Source organism: Patella vulgata, chromosome 2, assembly GCF_932274485.2.
Source record: "Patella vulgata chromosome 2, xgPatVulg1.2, whole genome shotgun sequence".
Classification (NCBI taxonomy): domain Eukaryota; kingdom Metazoa; phylum Mollusca; class Gastropoda; family Patellidae; genus Patella; species Patella vulgata.
Window position 1 is genome coordinate 8546838 of NC_065880.2, and position 26530 is coordinate 8573367.

Consider the following 26530-nt stretch of genomic DNA (forward strand, 5'->3'; position numbering starts at 1 on the left):
ATATACCTGACAAAATGTCAGGCTCTAATGAAATAGTACCTGACATTTTCAACTTAGTGCCAGACATGTATTAATAATATCAATAAATAAGACAAATCAGTGCCAGACAAAATGACAGACACCAGAGGTTTTGTGCCTGACAAAGCCTGAATCTGTGCCTGACATTGTCTGTGACAGGCGCTGTATTTCCAGACTGGAATATTTACAGGTATCAAGTTTGTGGCATAGTGGTTATTGAAGCTAGCTCACCATTCTGAAGGTTCCAGGAAAAATTCCTTTGGATCATCCAGTCTGGTTACTCCTTTGTCAGTGGTGTAGGCTAGGGGGCACGCCAAGGAAAAGTGTGTAGTCATTAGGATGAGTTTAAAAAACAAAACACCCTTGTACAGAGAGAGAGAGAGTTTAACGTCCACTCGACACAAATTATTTCATTTCAGGACTAACAATTCAATAATTTGCTTGAGCATAGGGGTCTTTAGCTGTGGGAGGAAACTGGAGGACTCAGAGAAAACCCATTGTCTGTTGTATTGTACTTACTGCGAATGGAATTCCATCAGGGTACCGTTGTTGAAGTTCAGAAGGGAAATACCCATCCATCAGATCTTGTATACATTGTTGTGTTGTAGGGTCGGTATAGGGTCTAAATGGACCTCTATATAACATCATACCATTACTATACAGAGCTATAGGTACTGCCTCTGGTATCTATAACACAATAGTTACATAGTATTAAACAGAGTTATAGGTACTGCCTCTGGTATCTATAACATGATAGTTACACAGTATTTAAATAGAGAGAGTGAGAAATGGGGTTTAATGTCCACTCGACAGAAACTAGGTCATTTCGGGACTAACACATGGTTCAATTTTATTTTAATAATTCGCTTGCGCGCAGGGATCTTTAGCAGTGGGAGGAAACCAGAGGACCCGTAGAAAACCCACGAGGTTGGACAGCGCCCCTACTCCTTATCACGTACAACCGGGGAATCGATACCCCGCCAGTTGAATCAATGACAGACCGCATGACACAGCGCGTGGGTGCTAACCATTCGACCATTCAACCCCCTGTATTAAATAGAACTATAGGTACTACCTCTGGTATCCATAACACGATAGTTATAAATTACACAGTATTAAATATAGTTATACGTATTGCCTCTTGTATCTATTAACATAATCATTATAGGTTATTATACAGAGCTAAAGGACAAGGTACAGTACAGAGTATAAATAAAATTAATCATAATGGTGACATGTTCTATTTTCTGTGGGAGCCACAGCAGGCCTGTGCGAAGTACCAGATCACTAAATGAGAGGTCCTCCGTTTGCCAATAATGTTCTTCTGGAGTTTGCAGTCGGATTACTACCTTGTCAGTGGTGCAGATGTCACTAAAAGGTGAGGTCTTGTATACATATATACGTTTTAATTACCTAATCAATCCAGCCTATTATCAACGATAATCGGGACGAGAAGTAGTTATACACTCGGTATAGTAAATTAATTTTGGAATTATGAATATTATTCACCATATCTTGATGTTCGATTGAGCATATTCCTGGTTGGACGTTTGGAAAATAGCGCAGGACATGTCCAGAAAATATGGACGAAATAGCATCAATGACTTGGAATCAAGTTAAAGATACTCGGACTGTTTGAAACTGAAATAAGAGTAGGCTGTAGTGTCACTGTCTGGGCAAACTGCATGACGTATGCCTTTCTTCATTACACTCCATTTTTAGGACCCAAGGGACCTTAAATTAATGAAAACAAACCGCTTAACAAATAAAATTTCAAGGCACCTAACCTTTAACCTGGCTCCATCTGTTGTTTTAGTAACTTTGGCAAGGCCTTCTCCAGCCAGGATGTTTAAATCTTTGATGTTTTCTATCAACTGATCAAAGTTGATTTGAAATGGACGAACTGATGACACTGAAGATCCTATGAAGAGAAAATATAACAAGCGGTTGCCATAATTCAGGAAGTTACAATCCGATATGCATGAATATTGAAAGGAACCAAGATCTTTGGGTTATAAACATGTATTTCAAGTTTCATCAAAATCGGATCAAAATTGTGTCCTCTCTCTAAAGGGTCCAAATCCTTGATATACCACATATTTACAATATTTGCGTAGGATGGGCAGCCATTTTGTCCGGCAGTTTTGGTCTGATTTGTACGAAATTTGGACTCAACCATCATAAGGGTGTAACAGTGATATATTCAAACGTTTTTTTAAATCGGATAAAAATTGTGACATCTAGAAGGATCACATCCTAAAAACGCGACTTTTCGTACAATCAAGGGCCATAATTCAGGGAGTTATGATCCAATATGTGCGAATATCAAAAGGAACCAAGATCTTTGGGTTATAAATATGTATTTCAAGTTTCATCAAAATCGGATCAAAATTGTGACCTCTATAGGGTTCACAACCTTGATATACCGTATTTTTACGCTATTTGAGAATGAACGGCGGCCATTTTGTCTGTCAATTTTGGGCCGATTTTCACGAAATTCGAACTCAGCCATCCTTAGGGTTTAACGGTGATATAATAATACGTCTTTTTTAAATCGGATAAAAATTATGACCTCTATAAGGTCCACAAGCTAAAAACGTGATTTTCCATACAATCAGGGAGCATAATACAGGAAAGATACAGTCCGATATGCGCGAATATCGAAAGGAACCGAGATCTTTGGGTTATAAACTTACATTTCAAGTTTCAACAAAATCGGATAAAAATTGTGACCTCTATAGGGTCCACAACCTTGATATACCATATTTTTACGCTATTTGAGAACGAACGGCGGCCATTATGTTTTTCTATTTTGGGCCGATTTTTACGAAATTTGAACTCAGCCGTCCTTAGGGTGTAACGGTGATATAATAATACGTTTTTTTAAATCAGATAAAAATTATGACCTCTATAGGGTCCACAAGCCAAAATCACGATTTTTCGTACAATCAGGGGCCATAATTCAGGAAGTTACGGTCCGATATGCGCGAATATCGAAAGGAACCGAGATCTTTGGGTTATAAACTTACATTTTAAGTTTCAACAAAATCGGATAAAAATTGTGACCTCTATAGGGTCCACAACCTTGTTATACCATATTTTTATGCTATTTGAGATGAACGGTGGCCATTTTGTCTGTCAATTTTGGGCAGATTTTCACGAAATTCGATCTCAGTCGTCTTTAGGGTGTAACGGTCATATAATAATATGGTTATTTAAATCGGATAAAAATTATGACCTATATAGGGTCCACAAGTGAAAAACACGTTTTTTCGAACAATCAGGGGCCATAATTCAAGAAGTTACGGTCCGATATGCGGGAATATTGAAAGGAACTGATATCTTTGGGTTATAAACTTACATTTCAAGTTTCATCAAAATCGGATCAAAATTGTGACCTCTATAGGGTCCAAAACCTTGATATACCATATTTTTACGCTATTTGAGAACGAACGGCGGCCATTTTGTCTGTCAATTTTGGGTCGATTTTTACGAAATTCGAAGTCAGTCGTCCCTAGGGTGTAACGGTGATATAATAATACGTTTTTTTAAATCGGTTAAAAATTATGACCTCTATAGGGTCCACAAGCTAAAAACGTGATTTTTCGTACAATCAGGGGCCATACTTCAGGAAGTTACGGCTCGATATGCGCGAATATCAAAAGGAACCAAGATCTTTGGGTTATAAACTTACATTTCAAGTTTCAACAAAATCGAATAAAAATTGTGACCTCTATAGGGTCCACAAGCTAAAAACGTGATTTTTCGTACAAACAGGGGCCATAATCCATGAAGTTTCGATCCGATACATGCCAATATCGAAAGCAGCCGAGATCTTTTGGGGACAAACCTATATTTCAAGTTTCGTCAAAATCGGACAAGAATTGTGACCTGTAGAGAGTCCACAAACAAATTGTGGACGGACGGACAGGGGCGACGACAATATACGTCCACATGAAAATGTGGGCGTATAAAATTAGCTATCTGACAATCACAGTTGTTCGATTAGTGGGGGGTTGGATGGCCGAATGGTTAGCACATGCCCACTGTATCACACGGCCTGTCATTGAGTCAACTGGCGTGTTTTCGATTCCCCGGTTGTACGTGACAAGGATTAGGGTCACCTGTCCAACCTCATGGATTTCCTCCGGGTCCTCCGGTTTCCTGCCACTGCTAAAGACCACTACGCGCAAGCGATTTATTGAAATAAAAAATTGAACCATGTGTTAGTCTCGTAATGACCTAGTTTGTGTCGCGTGGACATTAAACCTCATTTCTATCTCTCTCTCTGTTCGATAAGTGCTGGGAGACACGGTGGATAAGTGAGTAAGACGCTGGCTCGCTAGCCTGGCGGTCGGGTGTTCAATCCCTGCATTGGCCGTAAAAGTTCATCTAGTCGTTCGGATGGGACGAAAAACCAAGGCCCCGTGTACATATTGGCGTGCACGTAAAAGATCCCTTGGCAGTTGGAATTCGATATAAGAGTAGGCCGTAGTGCCGCTGTCAGGGCAAAATTTCCCTCGTAGCACACTGTATGGCGTATGTCCATCTTCATTAGCCCAGCAGGAGTATGACTTTAAACCCCATTTCATTTCAATCAGTGCTTACTAACCAGAAGGTCCTGGTCTTAATCACGGTGTTGTTATAAAAACTTAATCAGGATATTTCAACTTTCAACTGGAGGGCTTGGCAAAGAGAGAGAGAGAGAGAGTTTAACGTCCACTCGACACAAACTTGTTCACTTTAGGGACTAACATATGGCTCAATTTTATTTCAATAATTCGCTTGCGCGTAGGGGTCTTTAGCAGTGGGAGGAAACCGGAAGACCCGGAGAAAACCATCGAGGTTGGACAAGTGATCCTACTCCTTGTCATGTACATCTGGGAATCGAAACCACACAGGTTGACTCAATGACCGATCTTATGATGCAGTGCACACGCTCTAACCATTCAGCCTTCCAACCCCCCTAAGATCATTGTAATTGCAGGACAAACGGTCAATAACAGAACTAACACAGTTATATGGGTTTGTACTTGATAACGATAAAAGGATACTTATCGAAACGTCGCTCTCATGCATAATAAACCAGTGATTGTTGTCCCATGTAACTGTGGTAGTTCTGTTATGTCTCCAATAACTAAATGTCATTGTGCTTGCCTAACGACAATAGAATACTTAAACGTCGTGCTAGTGTATAATAAACCAGTGATTGTTGTCCCATATACATGTAGCTGTGTTAGTTTTGCTATGTTTCCAATCGCTAAATGCCACTAAAGGATTACAAACTGTCAATACTTAAAATAATCATTACCTGGTCTCCACATGATTCCCCCATCATCTGTACTGCTGTCTTCTTCCTCCCCCTCTTCCTCTACTTCCCCCTCCTCTTCCTCAAGATAAACTTCTGATTCTTCGGATGATTTGTCACCTAACCATACCATCCCATAATCACTTAAAAATGTCTGTTGATAAATAAAAAATAGTTTAAAGCCTATGATTTACTATGAAAAGTAAAGCACAAAATTTTATACTTAATCCTAAAGTTTACTAATAAAAGAAACTTGTTTCTGCCTTTTTCCTAGGTCCTAGAGAAAGAGTTGATGATTTTTTAAACCATTTACCCAAGTCTGTGATTCGCGACGGAAAAGTTATAGATATCAGAAATTCTATTGGGCAACACATCAAGGTTAGTGGGAAGACAACTCTATTCATGTTGTGTTATTTAGAGAGAGAGAAATGGGGTTTAACGTCCACTCGACACAAACTAGGTCATTTCAGGACTAACACAGGGTTCAAATTTATTTCAATAATCCGCTTGCACGTTGGGATCTTTAGCAGTGGAAGGAAACTGGAGGACTGTTACAGTATTAGTTCTTTAATCAAGTTCTGGAGGCAACACTGGTGTGACTTCGAATATAATATTTTTATTCTTCTTACATATTAGGTACAAACATCATAATGTAAACGACCGTAGAACTAACTTAAATGGAGGGAGTCGAATGTCTTAGCTTAGCTTAGCATGAGTGTGCTAACTCCAGAAGCTGTCGTCTCGTACCGTCTCGTGCTAAGGCGCCCATGGCCTTCGCTCAGTCCTGGCCGGACCTAACTCCTAGCCCTGCCTGGACCTCAATAGTATCCATTAGGTACCTTCATCTAGGCGCCCGCCTAGCACGGCCTCCTGGACCTGACTGATCCCAAAACGGTTTGTCTAATCTTTTTAATTCCTGGGCCGAATCCATGTCCAGCCTTGTTTTCTTGATACCACACCCATGCATCGTAACCTGATTGGTCAGTATCCGGTCGGGGTGGGTCAATAACCTGGACGGACATATAGTTATTGGCCAATCAACTAATTCCAGGTATTATATTTCAGATTATATTAGGACCGGGATTGGCAACTGGTCATTATATAATAACAGATTAAGTTTCCCGTGCAGATTGCTTTATCATTCAAGGATCTTGCGTAACTCAGGACATCTGTGATGATTAATGACTTCCTAACGACTTTTGTCTGTCTGTTAGTCTTTACTGTCTGCTAGCCCTATGATAAGATTGCTAATTGATTTCGTGAGGGTATGCAATTATACATCCCCCAATTGTGTAACATTCCTCACATTGTCAAAGAAAAGTTATTTTGCATAACTTTTTTAAACCCTTTACAATCTTAATTACAATATTAATAAAATGGAATAAAAAATGGAAAAAAATAAACATTTGTAAAATGTCGTATACAAAAATGTTTAAAAATGTAAATGAAACACACAAATTTAAAAGTTATATATGCATTTGTAAAATGTCATAATATCCAAAAATGTCTATAAACAAAAGGAAAATGTAAATGGTAAACACACGAACGTAAAAGTTATATATACAACACCCGTCACACACGTTGGTCAATGCAAAAAAAAACAAACGAGATCGTGGAATCACACAACACAAACTACTCTAATTATTCACATATATGGTGCACTCTGGTTTGATGATCACACACGCGGATACAGACGCGAAACACTATCCTGTAAGCAAACTGTATGGAGAGGTATGAATTGTTGTCCTCTTCTTTATTCACGACTTCACTGGCTGATAGGATTCCCTTAATGGCGAGAGGTCAGAATTTCCCTGCTTCGTGTAGTTACACTATTGGCATTATTTGCCACCATGTTTTGTTCGGTAATCTTTTCCTTTTCCATACCGTTTGGCCCAACGGTGTTATGACGTGCTATGAAAAGTATTATAACTGCTCCCCGTGCCGAAGTTTGATCATCTGCGTATCATATCATGGAGTGAACTTAATTAATAGTTAATCAAATTAGCAAGTGGAACAGATTTGACTTTAGATAACGATCTAACGATATTTACAGTATTATTTACATGGATACAATTGAAATTAGGGAGTCATATTGTTTTATCTCAAGAATAATGAATGATCTGAACACATTTAACCAATCTTAAATAAGATATTTTTTGAAAGAACTAACGGTTTATCTCTATAATTTTTAAACACAACACAAAACAAGACAATACGTTCGCTCTTAAATCCGAGCACAACCCTCCTGGGGTTAAACCACTTAACATAAACTTCTCCCGTTACATATCGGGGCATTTCCCATTAAAACTTTGGGGTATTACAAATAAAACTCTCTACCGTAAATATCGGGTCTCCCGTAAACCTCGGGGCATAAATATATATAGACAAAATAACAACAAAAAAATTATAAGAGATAAAACCGTTAATACTGTGTGAATGTTTAAAGAGCTATATCTCTCAATTAGGATACGCTTAACTCTATTCCAGATAATTAAACAATCATAAAACATTTCACTTCGCAGTTATTAGCCTGATAATACTTAGCTACTACGAAATTTAAAAGCCAAAATATGTGTTCAAAACAACCAATGATAATTCATAATCTTTTAAAAACAACATGACGCATTTTAAAACAAATAATATATATACAATTTTGTTTTAGCCATTTTCCTGTTCCACTACTAGCTTGAAAGGCAATATATTAAATTTAGTAACTACACCATGATATTTAATGACGCGTGATCATATACTGCAGATTTCCCAGTTAAATTATAATACATAGCACTAATGTCATTTTATGAACCGTCGCCATGGTAGGATTTAGAAAAAGAATTACCTGTGAATACTAAAATCTGTGGCCTGTGGTCGTCTAGTGGTATAAGACTTCAAGCGTTGGTCTGGTCTACGGCACCAATTTATATGTTACAGTATTAGTTCTTTAATCAAGTTCTGGAGGCAACACTGGTGTGACTTCGAATATAATATTTTTATTCTTCTTACATATTAGGTACAAACATCATAATGTAAACGACCGTAGAACTAACTTAAATGGAGGGAGTCGAATGTCTTAGCTTAGCTTAGCATGAGTGTGCTAACTCCAGAAGCTGTCGTCTCGTACCATCTCGTGCTAAGGCGCCCATGGCCTTCGCTCAGTCCTGGCCGGACCTAACTCCTAGCCCTGCCTGGACCTCAATAGTATCCATTAGGTACCTTCATCTAGGCGCCCGCCTAGCACGGCCTCCTGGACCTGACTGATCCCAAAACGGTTTGTCTAATCTTTTTAATTCCTGGGCCGAATCCATGTCCAGCCTTGTTTTCTTGATACCACACCCATGCATCGTAACCTGATTGGTCAGTATCCGGTCGGGGTGGGTCAATAACCTGGACGGACATATAGTTATTGGCCAATCAACTAATTCCAGGTATTATATTTCAGATTATATTAGGACCGGGATTGGCAACTGGTCATTATATAATAACAGATTAAGTTTCCCGTGCAGATTGCTTTATCATTCAAGGATCTTGCGTAACTCAGGACATCTGTGATGATTAATGACTTCCTAACGACTTTTGTCTGTCTGTTAGTCTTTACTGTCTGCTAGCCCTATGATAAGATTGCTAATTGATTTCGTGAGGGTATGCAATTATACATCCCCCAATTGTGTAACAGGACCCAGAGAAAACCCATGAGGTTTGATAGGCCCTACTCCTTGTCACGTACAACCGGGGAATAGAAACCCATTCCAGTTGACTCAATGACAGACCTTAGGATACAACAAGCACATGCTAACCATTTGGCTATCCACCCCCCGCCCCCCCTGGGTTTCCTGTGGAAAAATTCGGTACATTTGAGTTTTTGGTTTCGAAGTTTGTCTTAAATGTGGTATATTACAGTTTTAAGATTCAGAGCTTGTGTTAAATGCTGTACATTATATAGTGTTTTAAGTTTCAAAGCTTGTGTTAAATGTGTTACATGAGTGTTTTAAGTTTCAAAGCTTGTGTTAAATGTGTTACATTAGTGTTTTAAGTTTCAAAGCTTGTGTTAAATGCGGAACATTAGATTTTTTAGTTTCAAAGCTTGTGTTAAATGTGTTACATTAGTGTTTTAAGTTTCAAAGCTTGTGTTAAATGCAGTACATTAGATTTTAAGTTTCAGAGCTTGTGTAAAATGCGGTACATTAGAGTTTTTAGTTTCAGAGCTTGTGTAAAATGCGGTACGTTAGAGTTTTAAGTTCCAGAAAATACTGACCTCCATTTCATGTATCTGTTGTTTTAAAAGTAGGCATTTTTTCTCCAGTTCCCGGGGTCGACTAGGTTCACTACTATCTGTAAGAGAATGGAATTCAAATTACATTTTTATTATTATCTCTGCCATCATTATATTGGGCCTAAGGCAAGCCATGGCGAAAAAAAGATATTGCATCCTAGTCGACTTGATAGACAAGAGCTGTCAAATGTTCTCATTCATAATAATATTGTCATCCAATAACTAATTATTCACTTACAGTGGACTCTGTCAATTCCCACATTGTAGGGATCGAATGATACAGAGAGAGAGAGAGAGAGAGAGAGCGAGAGAGAGAAAGAGGGAGAGAGAGATGGAGTTTAACGTCCACTCGACACAAACTAGGTCATTTCGGGACTAACCTATGGTTTAATTTTATTTCCAGAATTTGCTTGCACGTAGGGGTCTTTATTAGTAGGAGGTAACCGGAAGACCCGGAGAAAACCCACGAGATTGGACAGGCAACCCTACTCCTTGCCACATACAACCGGGGAATCGAAACCACATGTTGACTCAATGACAGACTTTATTATACAACGCACATGTGCTAACAATTCGGGCATCCAACACCCCTTGACTTGATAGACAAGAGTGGTCACATGTTATCATTCATAATAATATTGTCATCCAATAGCTAATTATTCACTTAAAGTGTCAATTCCGACATCGAACTGGATCAATACAATATGCCGGATTACACAGCATATCAAAATAATTAATTGCCAAAATACCAGAAGTATTATACCTGAAGTTTTATTGTACCTTCGAATACCCAGAACTTAAAATATGATGACGTGAGAAACTCAAATCAGATACCAAGCGCTCTCTTATAAGCGATTATAAAATTATCAAGGTAATCAACAAAGATCAACACATATTTTATGCTCACAGATAATTAATTGATGATTGCTTGTTGGTTAACGCCCACTGATTGAAGGTTGGAATTTCCAATGTTAATTGTACACAAATCTTGTGACAGGACCACTGACTGATGTCGTAATTCAGAATATTCAGGATCCAGACTATTGAATTTCCAATGTTAATTGTACGCAAATCTTGTGACAGGACCACTGACTGATGTCGTAATTCAGAATATTCAGGATCCAGACTATTGAATTTCCAATGTTAATTTAAAGCAAATTGTTTGACGGGACCGCTGATTGATGTCGTAATCGGAATATTCAAGATCCGGACTACTCAAACCTTTTTTGGTTGAAGTAATAAGGAAATAAATTTGGACATGAAAATGATGACGGATTTCACAGAATGCCGTAGTATCCAGATGTCGAAAGTGACAGAGTCCACTGTATTTGACTGAAATTTCAGAACACATTTAAAATATATTATCTTTGGTTACATTAACATTCTAAAAAATAATTCTTCATATCTCACCACTGGCTTTTTTCAAGATTTTTAACTTTTCTTCTAAAATATGGATTCTTTTATCCTGAAATTTAAAAAAAACCAAAACAACATTCAACAATACACATATTTCAATAATTGGCTTGCGCGTAGGGGTCTTTAGCATTAGGAGGAAACCGGAGGACCTGGAGAAAACCCATGAGGTTGGACAGACGACCCTACTCCCTGCCACGTACAGCCTGGTAGTCCCGAAATTACCTAGTTTGTGTCCATTGGAGTTAAACCCCATCTCTCTCTCTCACTCTCTCTCATGGGTTAAACCATGATCTTACCTTATCAACTATATCCTCCCTCTCTCTCTCTCTCTCTCTCTCTCTCTCTCTCTCTCTCTCTCTCTCTCTCATATAGGTTAAACCATGATCTTACCTTATCAACTATATCTTTATTCTGATATTGCACTCTTTGTTCTAATAAAGTTATTTTATTCATCATCAAACTCATCAGATCTTTATCACTCGGTGCTAAAACAAAAAATAAAAAATACAGGATTTTAATGAAAAAAATACAGGATTTTAATGAAAAAAACACCCAGACTGACTTTGTATAAGAGGTAAAAAAATGTTATCCGGAGTATATTAGTGAAATGAAATAAAATGGGGTTTAACGTCCTATTGTTCTGATCCGAACTGGGCTAATGAAGACGGGCATACGCCATACAGTGTGCTATGAGGGAAATTTTGCCAGGGTAACGGTACTATGGCCTACTCTTACATCGAATTACAACTGCCAAGGGATCATTTACGCGCATGATAATGTATACAAAGGACCTCGGTTTTCTGTACCATCCAAACAACTAGACCGCTGTCCTTGTCAGGCCCTCCGTCCTGCATCACTGACAAGGGGAAATCACGTCGGAAAATCCCGATGAACTTTCTCAGCCAACACCGGGATTGAACCAACGTCCTCCAGGCTAGCGAGCCAGCGTCTTACCCACTTAGCCACCGTGTATTAGTGACTAGTATCGTTCGTGCTGACTGGCTTTAACAAATTGATATTATTCCTAAACCCTGCCACTGCCAGGGGGTTGGATGGCCGATTGGTTAGCGTCTGCGCGTTGTATCATAAGGTCTGCCATTGAGTCAACTGCTGTGGTTTTGATTCCCACTGCTAAAGAACCCTACGCAAGGAAATTATTGAAATAAAATTGAACCATCTGTTAGTCCCATAATGCCATCGTTACCCTGAGAAAACACATGAGGAGGTTGAACAGGCAACACTACTCCTTGTCATGTACATGCGGGAAATCCAAACCACACCCCTTGACTAAATGACAGACCTTATGATCTAAAGCACTCACCCTACCCCCCCCCCCCGGCAGGTAAAAAGTAACAACATATTTACCTCCCGAAGAAGTGTTTGAATGATTAGACATAGATGAACCTGGATGTCCAAGTCGTGATATTTTAGGTAGTCCAGATCCAGCTGGTAAAGGTGATGGTCCAGTGTTTCCTGATGTACCATGTGCATTGTGGGTTTTTATTCTACTTGTGGCAATATTTGTTGTTATTTCATCTAATAATTTAGTTTCATCTTCCGTGTAGTGAGGTTGTCGAAATGGAACCGGTCGTTGACTGAAATAAAAATATTAAACATTGAATGTACGGGACTCATAAAGTTTTAACACACAAAAGAAATGAAATGGAGTTTAACATCCTACTGTTCTAAATAAAAGAAACCTATAATCTATTTCAGTCCTTCACATTTAAGGGGAGCATTCCCTCCTGCCTCGGCTATCTTTCGAAGGATTCATTAAAGACTCCTGCAAATTAGCTAAATCGCTCTCCTAAATATTGAGATTAATAAACTACTTTCAGTTTTTGTTTACTTTTCAACTGCATATAATCAAGGTATCAGGAGCTTTTTATGGCTCCCGCACAATTTTATAAACATGAAGGACTGCTATTGTTGAAAGAGCCTAGTGGATGAGAGTGCGAGAAATGGAGTTTAAGGTCCACTCGACACAAACTTGGTCATTTAGGGACTAACATAGGCCTATATGGTTAAATTTTATTTCAATTATTCGCTTGGGTGTAGGGGTCTTAATTAGCTGTAGGAGGGAAACAGAGGACCAGGAGAAAACTCAAGGCTGGACAGGCGAAACTACTCCTTGTCACGTACAACCGGGGAAACGAAACCACATCAGTTGACTCAATGACAGACCTTTGATACAACGCGCACGCGCTAACCATTCGGCCATCCAACTCCTCTCCTAGTGGATGAAGGTGCGTGTACAGCATGGTAGAGTTGACTGAGAAAGTGACTCTGTATTTTGAATTTTCTAGCTGACTGTCCCCTTGTCAGTAGTAGGCCTACTGGTAAGAAGAAGGACCTGGTAAAGAACAAAATTTTCTTTTGGTGGCATAAAAAAACCGAGGCAGGCTGTATAGTGCACAACAGATGGAATCTTTGGCTATATCTGACAGGAAAAGTGACCTGTATTAAACTAGCTGAGAAATTTCATCAGGATTTTCCGACGTGGTTTCCCCTTGTCAGTGGTGCAGGAAGGAGGGCCTGACAAGGACAACTGTCTAGTCGCTCAGATGGAACGAAAAACCAAGGTCCTGTGTATACAATGGTGTATACAATGTATGACGTACATGCCCGTCTTTATTAACCCAGTCCGATCAGAACAGTAGGACATTAAACCCCATTTCATTTCACTTTGTATTAAAGGAGCTAAATCGCTAATATTTTGGACCTAGAAATTGGCACAAATGGGTCGCAACACATATAACAATGTAATATGAATGTATATAAACTGTTTTACATTCAATCATGTCCGTTTTACTGTGAATTGTCATCAGTTATGTTCGGCGAAATACGTTAGAAGTCTCAACCGCAAGTCAGTTTCTAGCTCTCCAAATAAGAACATGATATCACCGTTTGACATGACTTGTGGAATATGTCTAGTCTCATTCTTTGAGCACCTTGTTACAAATGGCGCTGAAACGCATTATGGTACACGATTCGTGTACCAATGGTAAAATGTTTATTTTGTCTTAAATATTGGATATCAGAAGCCCATCTTTTCCAGTTAAGATCACAACACCAATGCTGATTTAAATTGTAAAAAAATTTGTGTTTTCAATGTCGAACATTTGGGATGATATTGAGTTACGGACTTAGCTACTTTAAACTGTCATGAACTTATATAAAGATGCCATTTTGGAAGAGGCTACAAATTACCTAATTCAGCTCTGATGTAAGTTCTCGTAACACTTGACAAATATCTGTACAGTGAATACAACCAATCAGGTCCAGTTTCATTGCTTTTTGTTATTGATATCAATAATAAGATAATTCATTAATAATTGATATGTGCCTACCTTATCGAGTCTAAACTTAATCCAGTTCCGACAAACATTCGTGATTTGGGACCTTTTTTCAAACTGTGTAAAGGGGAACTCATCTTGAACAGATTTCTGGTTCAATAAAACTTCATTTAATATACAGATTGGTCATTTATATCGTTAGTGTGTAGCTGTATTCACATAGCAACCATAGTTTATTATTTTCTTCCGAAAATGTTTCAATCTAGCACATAAAAAGTGTGAATTCTCGCCGTAATTAAATTATTCCGGTACAAAAGTGTCAACGAAAATATTATTCTAAGTATGCTTTGATATATCTATGAATGTGGACTTGTTCAGTTGTTCAAAACAAAGGAAGATTAACAGATTTGGACAGAAAACCCATGTTGTTTACATCAAAGTCCGCCATCTTGAATTTTCAGCCAGTGTTTATAGTCTTGATTTTCCAGACTTACTAAGTTACTATTGTAAGATCAATGACCTAGAACCATGGACCGTCCATGCCAGAACTCAAAAGGCCAGCAGTTACAATGCAGATAGGCCGATGATATCCGATTCAGGAATTCGAAACAATATCTGACAAAGATAGGTTGCCAGCAAGAAAATGTACACCAATAGCCGCTAAATCTTCCGATCAGTCAATAAAGTTTTGACTGATTCGGACCAGATTCCTGGCTTATTCATGGCATGCTATATCATACAACTGAACTCGGACCAAAAATACCAAAGACGTTCAAAACTTCGGTTTATATTTTGTACTAGATAACAAACCTCATCTCTCAACCCTCCGTCACATCAGTATATCTCGAAGCTAATTCTGTACATACTCCGCCAATGTATATAAATGTACATTTCATCCACTTCTTTGGTAAGTTTCACCCACCTTTTATATATTTTCGATCCATTTTTCTATGTATTTTCCATCCACTTTATATGTATTTTTCATCCATTTTCCTTAATGTATTTATCAGGCATATAATTTTCATGCTGCCCGAAAAGGGTGTTTTATGTAATGAATCTATATATCTATATTTGATAATATGACAAAAATGACAGTAAATAGAACAAATAATGATTTGATTATTTCATTAACAATGAGCGAATTTAATCACTGAAATTGTCCTTCAAATGCAATTGACGATGTCTCATCCCATATCCATGTAAATACCTATACTAAAGTCCTCTCGTTATTTATGTATTTATAATATCTATGCCCATGTATTATGTTTGTATTGAATGCTGTGCCATTACCAAACCCGTTTGCGGTAAATGTGTATATACACACTGTTGTCCTGTTAGTAAATCTACATTATAAGCTAGATTAAAATTACCGTAGTCTTATTTGTAAATATTATTTGTCATATTGTTATAAATTTATGTACATGTTTATATTGTATGCTGTCCCCAATGGATGTTTCGATACAATAAAAAAAAAATCTTAATCTAATCCTCGAAAATAACCCAGTGCTACGCACGTGCGCGCTGTATCATACGGTCCGTCATTGAGTCAACTGGCGTGGTTTCGAATCCCCGGTCGCCGGGGTATAACGTCCACTCGACACAAACTAGGTCATTTCGGGACTAACATATTTTTCAATTTTATTTCAATAATTCGTTTGCGCACACGCGCTAACCATTCGGCCATATATACAACCCCCTTTAAAATAATTAAAAAATGGAAGCTTCGGATTATCCTCTGGTAATTACCCTTTTAATTGCTCAGATTGATACATGTAGTATATATCTGACAATAATAGGAGTGCAAATAATTTTCTGAAAATCTTAATATACATCCTATGTGGTCTCAAAGAAAAAACAATACAGGTCTATATTAATAACCATAAATTCTGCAGTGTTCTATTTATTAAAATTTTCTGGGAGAGCAGCCTTCGCCGGGATCTCGTCGTAGGCTTTACTACAAAACGGAGATATGCAATTCTGGATCCCGCCACGCCCCGCTTCCACGACCCGCCCTTCTTCATCATCCGGGTTGGTGCATAAAAATAGAATGTTGATCCATCTATTGATATTAGCTGAATGTAGGACGTATCGTGTGTGTCGTTCTAGCTAGAGTCCGAGTTATTTATAGAGCAGTTTACTGTCCAGTACGGTAGTGTATGGTGGCCCATGGTCGCAATAGCGTTTTTGGGGTTACTTTTTTGTATTTCATTTAAAATAAAAAATAAAAGTAAAAAAAAAAGAAACATTTTTTTTTCTTTTGTTTTAAAAAATAAAAAAAATCTTTTCAAAATTTAAAAAAAAAAATTTAAAATAAAAAAAAATCTATAAATAAAAATATTAATAAAATATTTAAGATTAAAAAAATCTATAAAAAAAAATAACATTTTAATTAAAAGAAAAATAAGTGAAATAGAAAAAATCAAAAAAGAATTCTGCACGTGGCCCATCATCGTAATAGTGTCTTGATTATCCAGACTCGGTATAAAGTCAGCCTGCGACAGCTATCATTAGACTCGAGTGACCAGAAATACATCGTGGCCCATTGTTGCTATAGTGTCTCGGTTATCCTATGTGACATAACCCGAGCGACAAGAAAGGAGTCTGTAGTTATCTCCCCTTCCGAAAGGAAAAAAGTAAACAGACATCTACACGTGAAACACGATTTTCCACCCATGACGTCTATGGACTTGGATATATGTATTTATACACATGCAAGTCAATAGAAATGAATAATTAATAGACTATTGAAGCCTGGCGTCATTTAGACTAGGTTATCCAGTCTAACTAGAACTAGGCCTACATACATAAAGTCATTTACTTTAATAATACCATTCGGCCTACTAGTGCACAAGGCCTATTCTCCCCTCAAAAGGCTTATGTAATGTTTTTAAAACACTTGGCCTCCCTGAGGACAAGATCCTCACTATTCCTCCTAAACATCTCCTACGGCCAGAGACGGTGCCAAATTGCGAGAGAGAGAGAGAGAGAGAGAGAGAGAAATGGGGTTTAACGTCCACTCGACACAAACTAGGTCATTTCGGGACTAACATATGGTTTAATTTTATTTCAATAATTCGCTTGCGCATAGGGGTCTTTATCAGTGGGAGGACTTTATGATACAGCGCGCGCACGCTAACCATTCAGCCATCCAACCCCCCGTGCCAAATTGCAGTATTTTGTATGACAGAAACTATATTGAGAATTGTCACACATGAAATTTGTGGATGTTCTTAGGGAATTTACACAACATAATTAATATTTTTAATAGATGATTAGACAGAAAATAGCGATATAAGGTACGACTCAACCAACGGCAATTGTCACGTTTTACGAACTGTAGATAGACTGTAAATTACTGTCGAATTTCAAAAGTAGTTAACAACTTTGAAACTAATCCTCGAAGTATAGGCCTACTACTAAGTAGCCGGGGGGGGGGGGATGGTTAGCACGTGCGCGCTGTATCATAAAGCCTGTCATATCATAAAGCCCGTCATTGAGTCAACTGGCGTGATTTCGAATCCCCGGTTGTACGTGACAAGGAGTAGGGTGACTTATCAAACCTCGTGGGTCTGTCGTTCAGATTATCCTGTGTGGGATCTATGAAGAACGTATAGACTCGAGCGACAAGAAACCAGTCTATAGTTACCTCACATCAAGGCACAAGTAATTTTAACTAAAATCTATTAAAATTAAATTTTAAGTTACAATCGATCTTCGTGAAACGCATAAATTTAAAATTTCACTTTGATTTTAGTTAAAATCTATGTTTGTGATTTTAGCTTCAGTTTTTGTGAAACCCCTGCTCTCCCTGAGGCTGAGGACAGTGAGGTCATCGCTAGTCCCCCGCGACGACCACAGGAACTGATAAGAGGTGCGAAAGTGCGATGGCGCACATCAATTTCAAAGACAAAATAGAGCATGATAGCCTATTTGATTGGTTAATAGATAATATTAGATTTATTTTAGTGCTTAGCCAATCAAAATTGAAGTATCTACTAAAATTGGATTTTATCTTCAGTTAAAAGTTCCGTCACTCACATGTTGATGTGAGATAACTACAGACTCGTTTCTTGTCGTTCGAGTCTACACCTTGTTCATAGACCCCACACATGATAATCGAGATACTACTGCAACAATGGGCCACAAAATGTTTCTGGTCGCTCTAGTCTAATGATAGCTGTATACTGGGTCTGGATACTCAAGACACTATTGCGACGATGGGCCACGTCGGGAATTATTTTTTATCTTTTCTTTTTCAATTTTTTTTTCATTTAACTTTTTTTTTTAATATTATTTATTTTTTATTTTTTTAAATATATTTTATTATTTTTATATATATATAAATATATATATATAATTTTAATTTTAAAAAGATTTCTTTTTTCTTAAATTTTAAAAAGATTTTTTTTTTTAAATTTTAAAAAGATTTTTTTTTTATTTTGTAAAACAAAACAAAAAAAATGTTTCTTTTTTTTTACTAATATTTTTATTATTTTAAATGAAATACTAAAAATAACCCAAAAAACGCTATTGCGACCATGGGCCACCATAGTAGTGCGCTATTTCTGACTATATTCTATTGTGCATTTCGTGCTGAACAGTGGACATCATTATGTTCGACTTTCTATTGGATGGTTATGTGTCTGTCATAGTTTTGTTGATTACGTTTTGTCTGTATATTTACTGGGGTACGAGACGACCACCCGGTCTTCCTCCAGGGCCAATTCCCCTCCCTGTGGTTGGTAACATACCCTCGTTACTAGCAAAAGACACTATAGCGACCTTTGCTCGACTCAGAGATGAATACGGTGATATTTTCAGCCTTGTTATCGGTAATGGAGTTTTAGTTGTCGTCAATGGTTACGACACCATTGAAGATGTGTTTGTACAGAATGGAGACCTATTTTCAGAAAGACCCCAGAATCTTGGTTATATTAAAATTACTAGAGGTTTAGGTACGTAGGGTCTACTTTCGTTTTAATCCGGTATCGTGCATAGTCTTGATCACCCGGACCCTATATATTGCACCCCTTGACTGTAATTATAATATTATGGTCGATACGAGCAATGACGTCTAAAGACATTTTATCATTATATTAAAATACAATTAATTTAAAGATGAATTAGTCAAGAGTTTAATAAAGAGTTAGCCTTTATTGCTATAATAATTCCAAAATAGATGACACAACAAGAAAATATTGAAAATTTCAGTCAAATTACTTTATTCTGAACGACGTTATCACTGTTGGAAGTTTGGACTAGAAATAGGCATCAAGTATCCGTAACGTCTCCGAGAATTGCAAATCGTTTGATTGACAGATGATAACTCCACCCACATATTCTCGATTATCAAGTAACATTCTCAATGGCTACGGTACCCTCGATTGTCAGTCCTGTCATCGGCAGTCTCCGGGAGTGACGTCAGTGATTAACGGTAAATGTTAGCTTGGTCAGCCATTTATTGATTTAATTATTAAATGGATGACTGTTTAAATCCAAGCTGTATCCAAGCCATCCGCGGGTCTCCAGAGTTCATTTTGAGCTTGGCATGTAAATAAACGTCTAATTAATAATTTCTATAACATCTGAAGCCTAAAGAAAGACTTGCAATAGTGAGATTTAGCTCTTAACTAATGTATCTTTAAACAAATAATATACAATTTACAAATCTGATATGACAAATATCTGATTTGTAAAGATAATATTGATTTAAGTACGGTATGCAAATGTTAAACATGTATTTATGCAAGAGGTAATTCTGCCTATTGCAGGTCTTTCTTTGGGCCTGAAATGTTATCTAAATTATCAATTAGACATTAATTAACTTATCCAGGCCATAATCAACTCTCAATACCATCGTTAGCCTGCGATATTTACTGGATTTAAATACATTTTGTGATGGATAATTTAACGCAAAAATGGATAATCGAGACTTTGTTTATCTTGCAAACTTTCTGTGTAATTGAGCACACAAGCTGCCGTATTTTGGAGAACGCAAACCATCACCTCATGACGTTTATGTAAACTGTTTTATGACTGGTTTGTAGAATCAACCAACGTGGCCAATGAAATCATCAATGGCAGATAATTTGAATTCGTGAATACCCCATGGATGAACCCATGGTTTATTGGAATAGAACGGAACGATAGGGATACCGAGTATACCTTCGCCCTCACCACTAACTGATCATTCTCAGGATAACCTTAAAGGTCACCGGAAAAGGTTCATAATTCTTTTAAATAATGCAAGTAATAATGTCAACATATCCTTTCCATAAGTATAACCCGAACCCGAATGTCAATATTACCTGCAAAAGGTAAATTTCAACATTAGTTATTTCCGCCGTTCTCCGTTGGTAGTCGTATCTTTCCGTCAATAAGCAATCCGTGACGTCATTTTAGTCCTTCTGCACATAGAAATATAGACTAAAATGTGAGCAGAAAGACTAAAATGACGTCACAGATACGGAAAGTTACGACTACCCACGAAGAATGGCGGAAATTAGTAATGTTGGAATTTACCTGTTGCAGGTAATATTGACATTCGGGTTCGTGTTATACTTATGGAAAGGATATGTTGACATAATTACTTGCTTTATTTAAAAAAAAATATGAACCTTTTCCGGTGACCTTTAAAGGGACAATAACACTCTTGCTGACTTGAAAGCTCCAGTAAATAAATATTAGCCTTATTCTAAGTATTAGATGTTTAAGTGTCCTACCTGTTGTGTAAATTATCCATTACATCCTATTTTACTTGTCCAGAGGGTTCGAAAATATTTTAAAATCCAAGTCACATTTGAAAAGGTTTACGTTAGGCTTTTCAAATCATTTAGTTGAATTTTTCCAATTTTTTAAATTAGGTGTGTTAAGATGAAATTTGTTTCATCAATTAATTGGAATACTGTAAAATAGTACAATTTGTTGACCAGAATAAAGATTGGGACATATTATTCAGTTACAACAAGAGTGGTATTGAGTCTTTAACCCAGTGGTTCTCAACCCTTTCTTGCCCACGACACACCTTCGAACACATGAAAAAAATAGCGGCACACCTGGCTAAATATATATATATATATTTGAATTTTGTATAAAAGAAAAAAACATGACAAGTCGTAGACGGCAGACACAGACATAGCATGATTCAAACTAAATAAAGAAAAACACAGCTATAAACTTTTCAGTAGACACCAGTGAATACTCATTGGGGTCAAGTGGTTTTTCGCATTTACGTAGCGTGCTGTTGAACATTTCGCGGCGCACTTAGGAAGATCCCGTGGCACATTGGTTGAGAATCACTGCCTTAACCCAACGAATAGTCTCTTTATATTATTCAGGAATTATCAGCACCAATGGAGTGAAGTGGAAAGAACAACGACGATTTGCTCTGAGTACTTTAAGAGATTTTGGAATGGGTCGAGTTCAGATGTTTGACAGAATAACGAATGAATGTCAGAAATGTTTGAATAACTTTGCAGAACAAAATGGCCGACCCTTTGATCCTAATCACGTGATAGGAGCGTCGGTTTGCAATGTTATATGTAATGTTGTCTTTGGTAAAGGCTTTGCCCATGATGACCCAGAATTCCTAAGTTATTTACAAGTGATGCATAGCAGTGCCAAAGAAGTGGGCAATACGGCGTTCATGCATTTCTTTCCACTCCTTCAGTTTTTTGCTAACCGAGCTCTTATGAAAGCTGACGTTAAGATTCGAAGAGGTTTTATCGCCAGACACGTTCAAGAACATCAACAAACGTTTGATGAGAATAACCTGAGAGATTTTGTGGATGTTTTTCTTAAACAAATGGAACACAGAGAATCCGAAGAAATGCCAACGTTTCATTGTAAGTATTTTAGGCTACAAAAAGAACTAGACTCACAGCGAGAATTTGTAGCCTGCTAATAACCCATTTTCGTATCTTGCATCTGGTAACTAAATAAAGTATACATATCAGATCTTTGGCATTCCTAACTCTAACACTGATTTCAAATGTTCTATTTTCTGAGGGGGGGGGGATGGATGGCCGAATGGTAAGTGCGCTCTGTATCATAAGGTCTGTCATTGAGTCAACTGGCGTGGTTTCGATTGTACGTGACAAGGAGTAGGGTCGCCTCTCCAACCTCGTGGGTTTTCTCCGGTTTCCTCACACTGCTAAAGACCCCTACGCGCAAGCGAAATATTGAAATAAAATTGTACCATATGTTAGTCTCGAAATGACCTGATACATTGGAAACATCTGATTAGCATGTAAGTGTTAAAAAATAAACATTCTTCTTTTTCAGATGAAAATTTACTTCAAATTGTCAGTGAGTTCTTCTTCGCCGGAACTGAAACAACAACGACAACATTAAGATGGGCGATACTCTTTCTCGCTCTCCATCCCGAGCAGCAAACAGTGGTACAGGAGGAAATAGACAGAGTTATCGGCCGTGACCGGAAACCGACAACCAATGACAGGAAGTCATTACCATTAACAGAGGCCACCATGTTGGAAGTTCAGCGTCTTGGTGACGTAGTTCCGCTCTCTGTACCACATGCTGTTGCCGAGGAAACAGTAATTAATGGTTACCGTATTCCAGCCACCGCTATTATTTTACCCAATCTCTCATCGGTTCTCAAAAGCAAAGAATTGTGGGGTGACCCCGAAGTATTTCGACCAGCTAGATTTTTAGACAAGGAAACAAAACTTCTGAAAGTTGATGCTCATATTCCATTTTCATTAGGTAAATAATAATCAGGATCAATATTGACATGGGTTGGGACTGCGGAATTTTTTTTTTTCGACATCCCATTCAGTGCCGGATTAAAGGACAATATTGGTGCCAGTCATTATCACATATGCGATAGAACTGGTTAAACACATTCCAAATATAATTTTATCTCAGAGATCATTGCTACGATAGCTGAGTAATACAGTTTTTCTGAATCGGAAGTGACGAACGCCAAAGGAAAACACGAGACGCCTCTCTATATAACTGACTGATGTGACGAATGATAACGGATATACGGGCGAATTTCTGCTCACTAAAAATTCCTTTGAAGACCAAACGTTGTTGTGTGAGACTGTGAGAGGATATCTGACAATTCATAAAAAGAATTGACTGTCACTAGAGAAGTGAACACGAAAGAAAAACAGAAAAAGTCCGTGCATTACCATGTTTTTATAAGGTATAGAATGAATATAAACAAGGGAATGTACGGACTATTTCTATTTTTCTCGTGTTCTCTTATCTAATGACATTCAATTACTTTATTGAATTGTCAGGTATCCTCTTACAGTCCCATATAATAACTTTTGGTCTCCGAAGGAATTATTAGTGAGCAGAAATTCGCCCGTATATCCGTTATCATTCGTAAACATCAATCAGTTATTTAGAGAGGCGACTCGTGTTTTCCTTTGGCGTTCGTCACTTCCGATTCAGAAAAACTGTATTACTCAGCTATCGTAGCAATGATCTCAGAGATAGAATTATATTTGGAATGTGTTTAACCACCTCTATCACATAAGTGATAATGACTGGCACCAATATTGTCCTTTAAGGCTCTGCTGGCCCTAAGGCACATTTTGATAGGTGGCCTGAAAATACAGATATGTTGGGCTCATTGACAAAAGGAATTAAGTTAAATTTAGCAACAGAAAATTTATTACAAACAAATTCAGAACATTGACAGTGACCGTATTTACTATAAGTAGCCTACATATTCCCATTCACTGCCTAGCTAGATTACGACTTTTACTTTATTATTTTGTGGCCTGGATTTTTGCCTGGCCCTAAAGCACGTGCCTTATTTGCCTTATGGTTAATCCAGCACTGATCCCATTCCTACCCAAACAGGTTTGGCTCTCCTGGATAGAGCATCTTGTCATTAGAGGTAGCATAAGTTTTCAGCATGGCTAATGCAGTCAATGTGTCAGTCGTCTGTCGCCATACCCTTATATTTGACGTTTTCCTTTTAATATTCTTTCAGGAAAACGGATGTGTCTGGGAGAATCCCTAGCTAGAATGGAACTCTATATCTTCATGACTATGATGTTGCAGTCCTTTACATTTAGTTTGCCGGATACAGAACCACCGCCATGTTTACAGGGTGTTCTGGGTATAACTAGAATGCCACATCCATACAACATCATTGCGACTAAACGTTAATGGGCATATTTTCAAAGGAGGAATAATAGTAGTGCCGTTTTTAAATTGGTATACAGAGGCGTTTTCATCGACTACCCCTCTTCTCTCTTAAAGGGACAATAACACTCTTGCTGGCTTGACAGCTCCAGAAAATGAATAATAGCCTTATTATAAGTACTAGATATTTAAGTGTCCTACCTGTTGTGTAAATTATCCATTACATCCTATTTCGAAAATATTTTTAAATTGAAGTCACATTTGAAAAGGGTAACGTTAGGCTTTTCAAATCATTTAGTTGAATTTTTCCAATTTTTTAAATTAGGTTGGTTAAGATGAAATTTGTATCACCAATTAATTGGAATATTGTAAAATAGTACAATTTGTTGACCAGAATAGAGATTGGGACATATTATTCAGTTACAACAAGAGTGGTATTGGGCCTTTAAAGATCACTCGACTACACACTAGTTATAGATAGACCTTATAAAAAGCGTCCATGGTTATAGCGATAAACGGGGGGTTGGATTGCCGAATTTTTAGCACGCGCGCGCTGTATCATGAGGCCTGTCATTGAGTCAACTGGCGTAGTTTCGAATCCCCGGTTGTACGTGACAAGGAGTAGGGTTGCCTGTCCAACCTCGTGGGTTTTCTCCGGGTCCTCCGGTTTCCTCCCACTGCTAAAGACCCCTACGCGCAAGCGAATTATTGAAATAAAATTAAACAATATGTTAGTCCCGAAATGTCGAGTGGACGTTAAACCCCATTTCTCTCTCTCTCTCTATAGCGATAAACAACACTCGACTGTAGAATAGTTATAGTGGTTAATAGCACTTGACTACATAGGCGTAGAGGAGCCGGGCGGGGGAGGGGCAGCCCCCGATTAAGTGAACCGCCCATTTCTCGGGCAATGTATTTCCGTTTTTCGAGCACAAACATCAGAGAATGAGATCACATATCATAGAAATATACTTGTAAAGTGAAATCGCTCACGGTTTACGCTTTAAATACTATGCTACTTAAGACCTCGAGTAATAACATTTTGGAAAACTCATTTTAGTTGAAGAAAATTTTCGGGCAAATAGCCTCACCCCCCGCCCCCAACTGAGATTGGGCCCCTATGCCTATGCTTCACTACAGAATAGTTGATAGTGATAAACAATTTATCAGCGATAATAAGCCATAATAAATATATTTTCTATTATCATTATTCGTTGGTGTTCTTCTTAGTGTTTAACGTCCACATCTACCGAAGGTGATATCGCAAACAAGTTGTCTTATATTTATTTCTGAGGGGTTGGATGGTCGAATGGTTAGCATGTGGGCGCTGTATCATAAAGTCTGTCATTGAGTCAACTAGCGTGGTTTCGAATCCACGGGACAAGGATTGTGACGTCATTTACGTGGGATTCCACAAAGTTTTCAGCAATTTTTCGGTACAAATAAAAAAATCTCGCTCGGAAACACTGCGTTTTTTCCGCTGACGACACGCGTACATAGAAAGCGGACCTATGATATATCTTTCTAATTTCACAATAATCTTGTGACTTGACAATCAGAGAATTATCCTAGGTCAAAATCTAAACCTTCTCAACATGTCAGTGTTCAGTTGGGACTCAATTACAAATATTAAAATCTTTTGTTGATACGCCCACATCATACTTTGATCATGTACCGCCGCCAGCCGTGGATTATCCATCAAGTAGTCAAATCTCTAACTTAATATTATCCATAATAGGCCTATCCGAATTAAAAACACAAATCAGAATGGCCGAGAAAGTTCATCTGGATTTTCAGACGTGGTTTCCCTTTTTCAGTGGAGCATGACGGACGGCCTGACAAGGACAGCTGTCTAGTCGTTCGGATGGGACGAAAAACTGAGATCCCGTGTATATATTGGCGTGCACGTAAAAGATCTCTTGGCAGTTGGAATTCTATGTAAGAGTAGGCTATAGTGCCGCTGCCCGGGCAAAATTTCCCCTATAGCACACTGTATGGCGTATACCCGTCTTCATTAGCCTAGTCGGAGCCGAACAGTAGGACGTTAAACCCCATTTCATTTCATTTTTATGAATTAGAATACAATAAAAATTGTGATAC

General features: G+C 37.9%; 2 protein-coding genes across 2 annotated transcripts; one reads left to right on the top strand and one right to left on the bottom strand.

Moving 5' to 3' along the window:
- Positions 1–719: 719 nt before the first annotated feature.
- LOC126810647 (UBX domain-containing protein 11) lies at positions 720–14744 on the bottom strand. Its single transcript, XM_050535826.2, has 8 exons — positions 14360–14744; positions 12375–12604; positions 11400–11494; positions 11004–11058; positions 9576–9652; positions 5330–5480; positions 1806–1939; positions 720–761 (listed from the first exon to the last, which is right to left on the bottom strand). The coding sequence occupies exons 1-8, from the start codon at positions 14440–14442 to the stop codon at positions 720–722; spliced, it is 867 nt and encodes a 288-aa protein (XP_050391783.1). The 5' UTR covers positions 14443–14744.
- A 4132-nt stretch (positions 14745–18876) lies between these two features.
- LOC126809973 (cytochrome P450 2C8) lies at positions 18877–25637 on the top strand. Its single transcript, XM_050534857.2, has 4 exons — positions 18877–19260; positions 21643–22149; positions 22589–23029; positions 24276–25637. Exons 1-4 carry the CDS (start codon positions 18918–18920, stop codon positions 24452–24454), a joined length of 1470 nt encoding a protein of 489 aa, XP_050390814.1. The 5' UTR covers positions 18877–18917; the 3' UTR covers positions 24455–25637.
- The last annotated feature ends 893 nt before the right edge of the window (positions 25638–26530 follow it).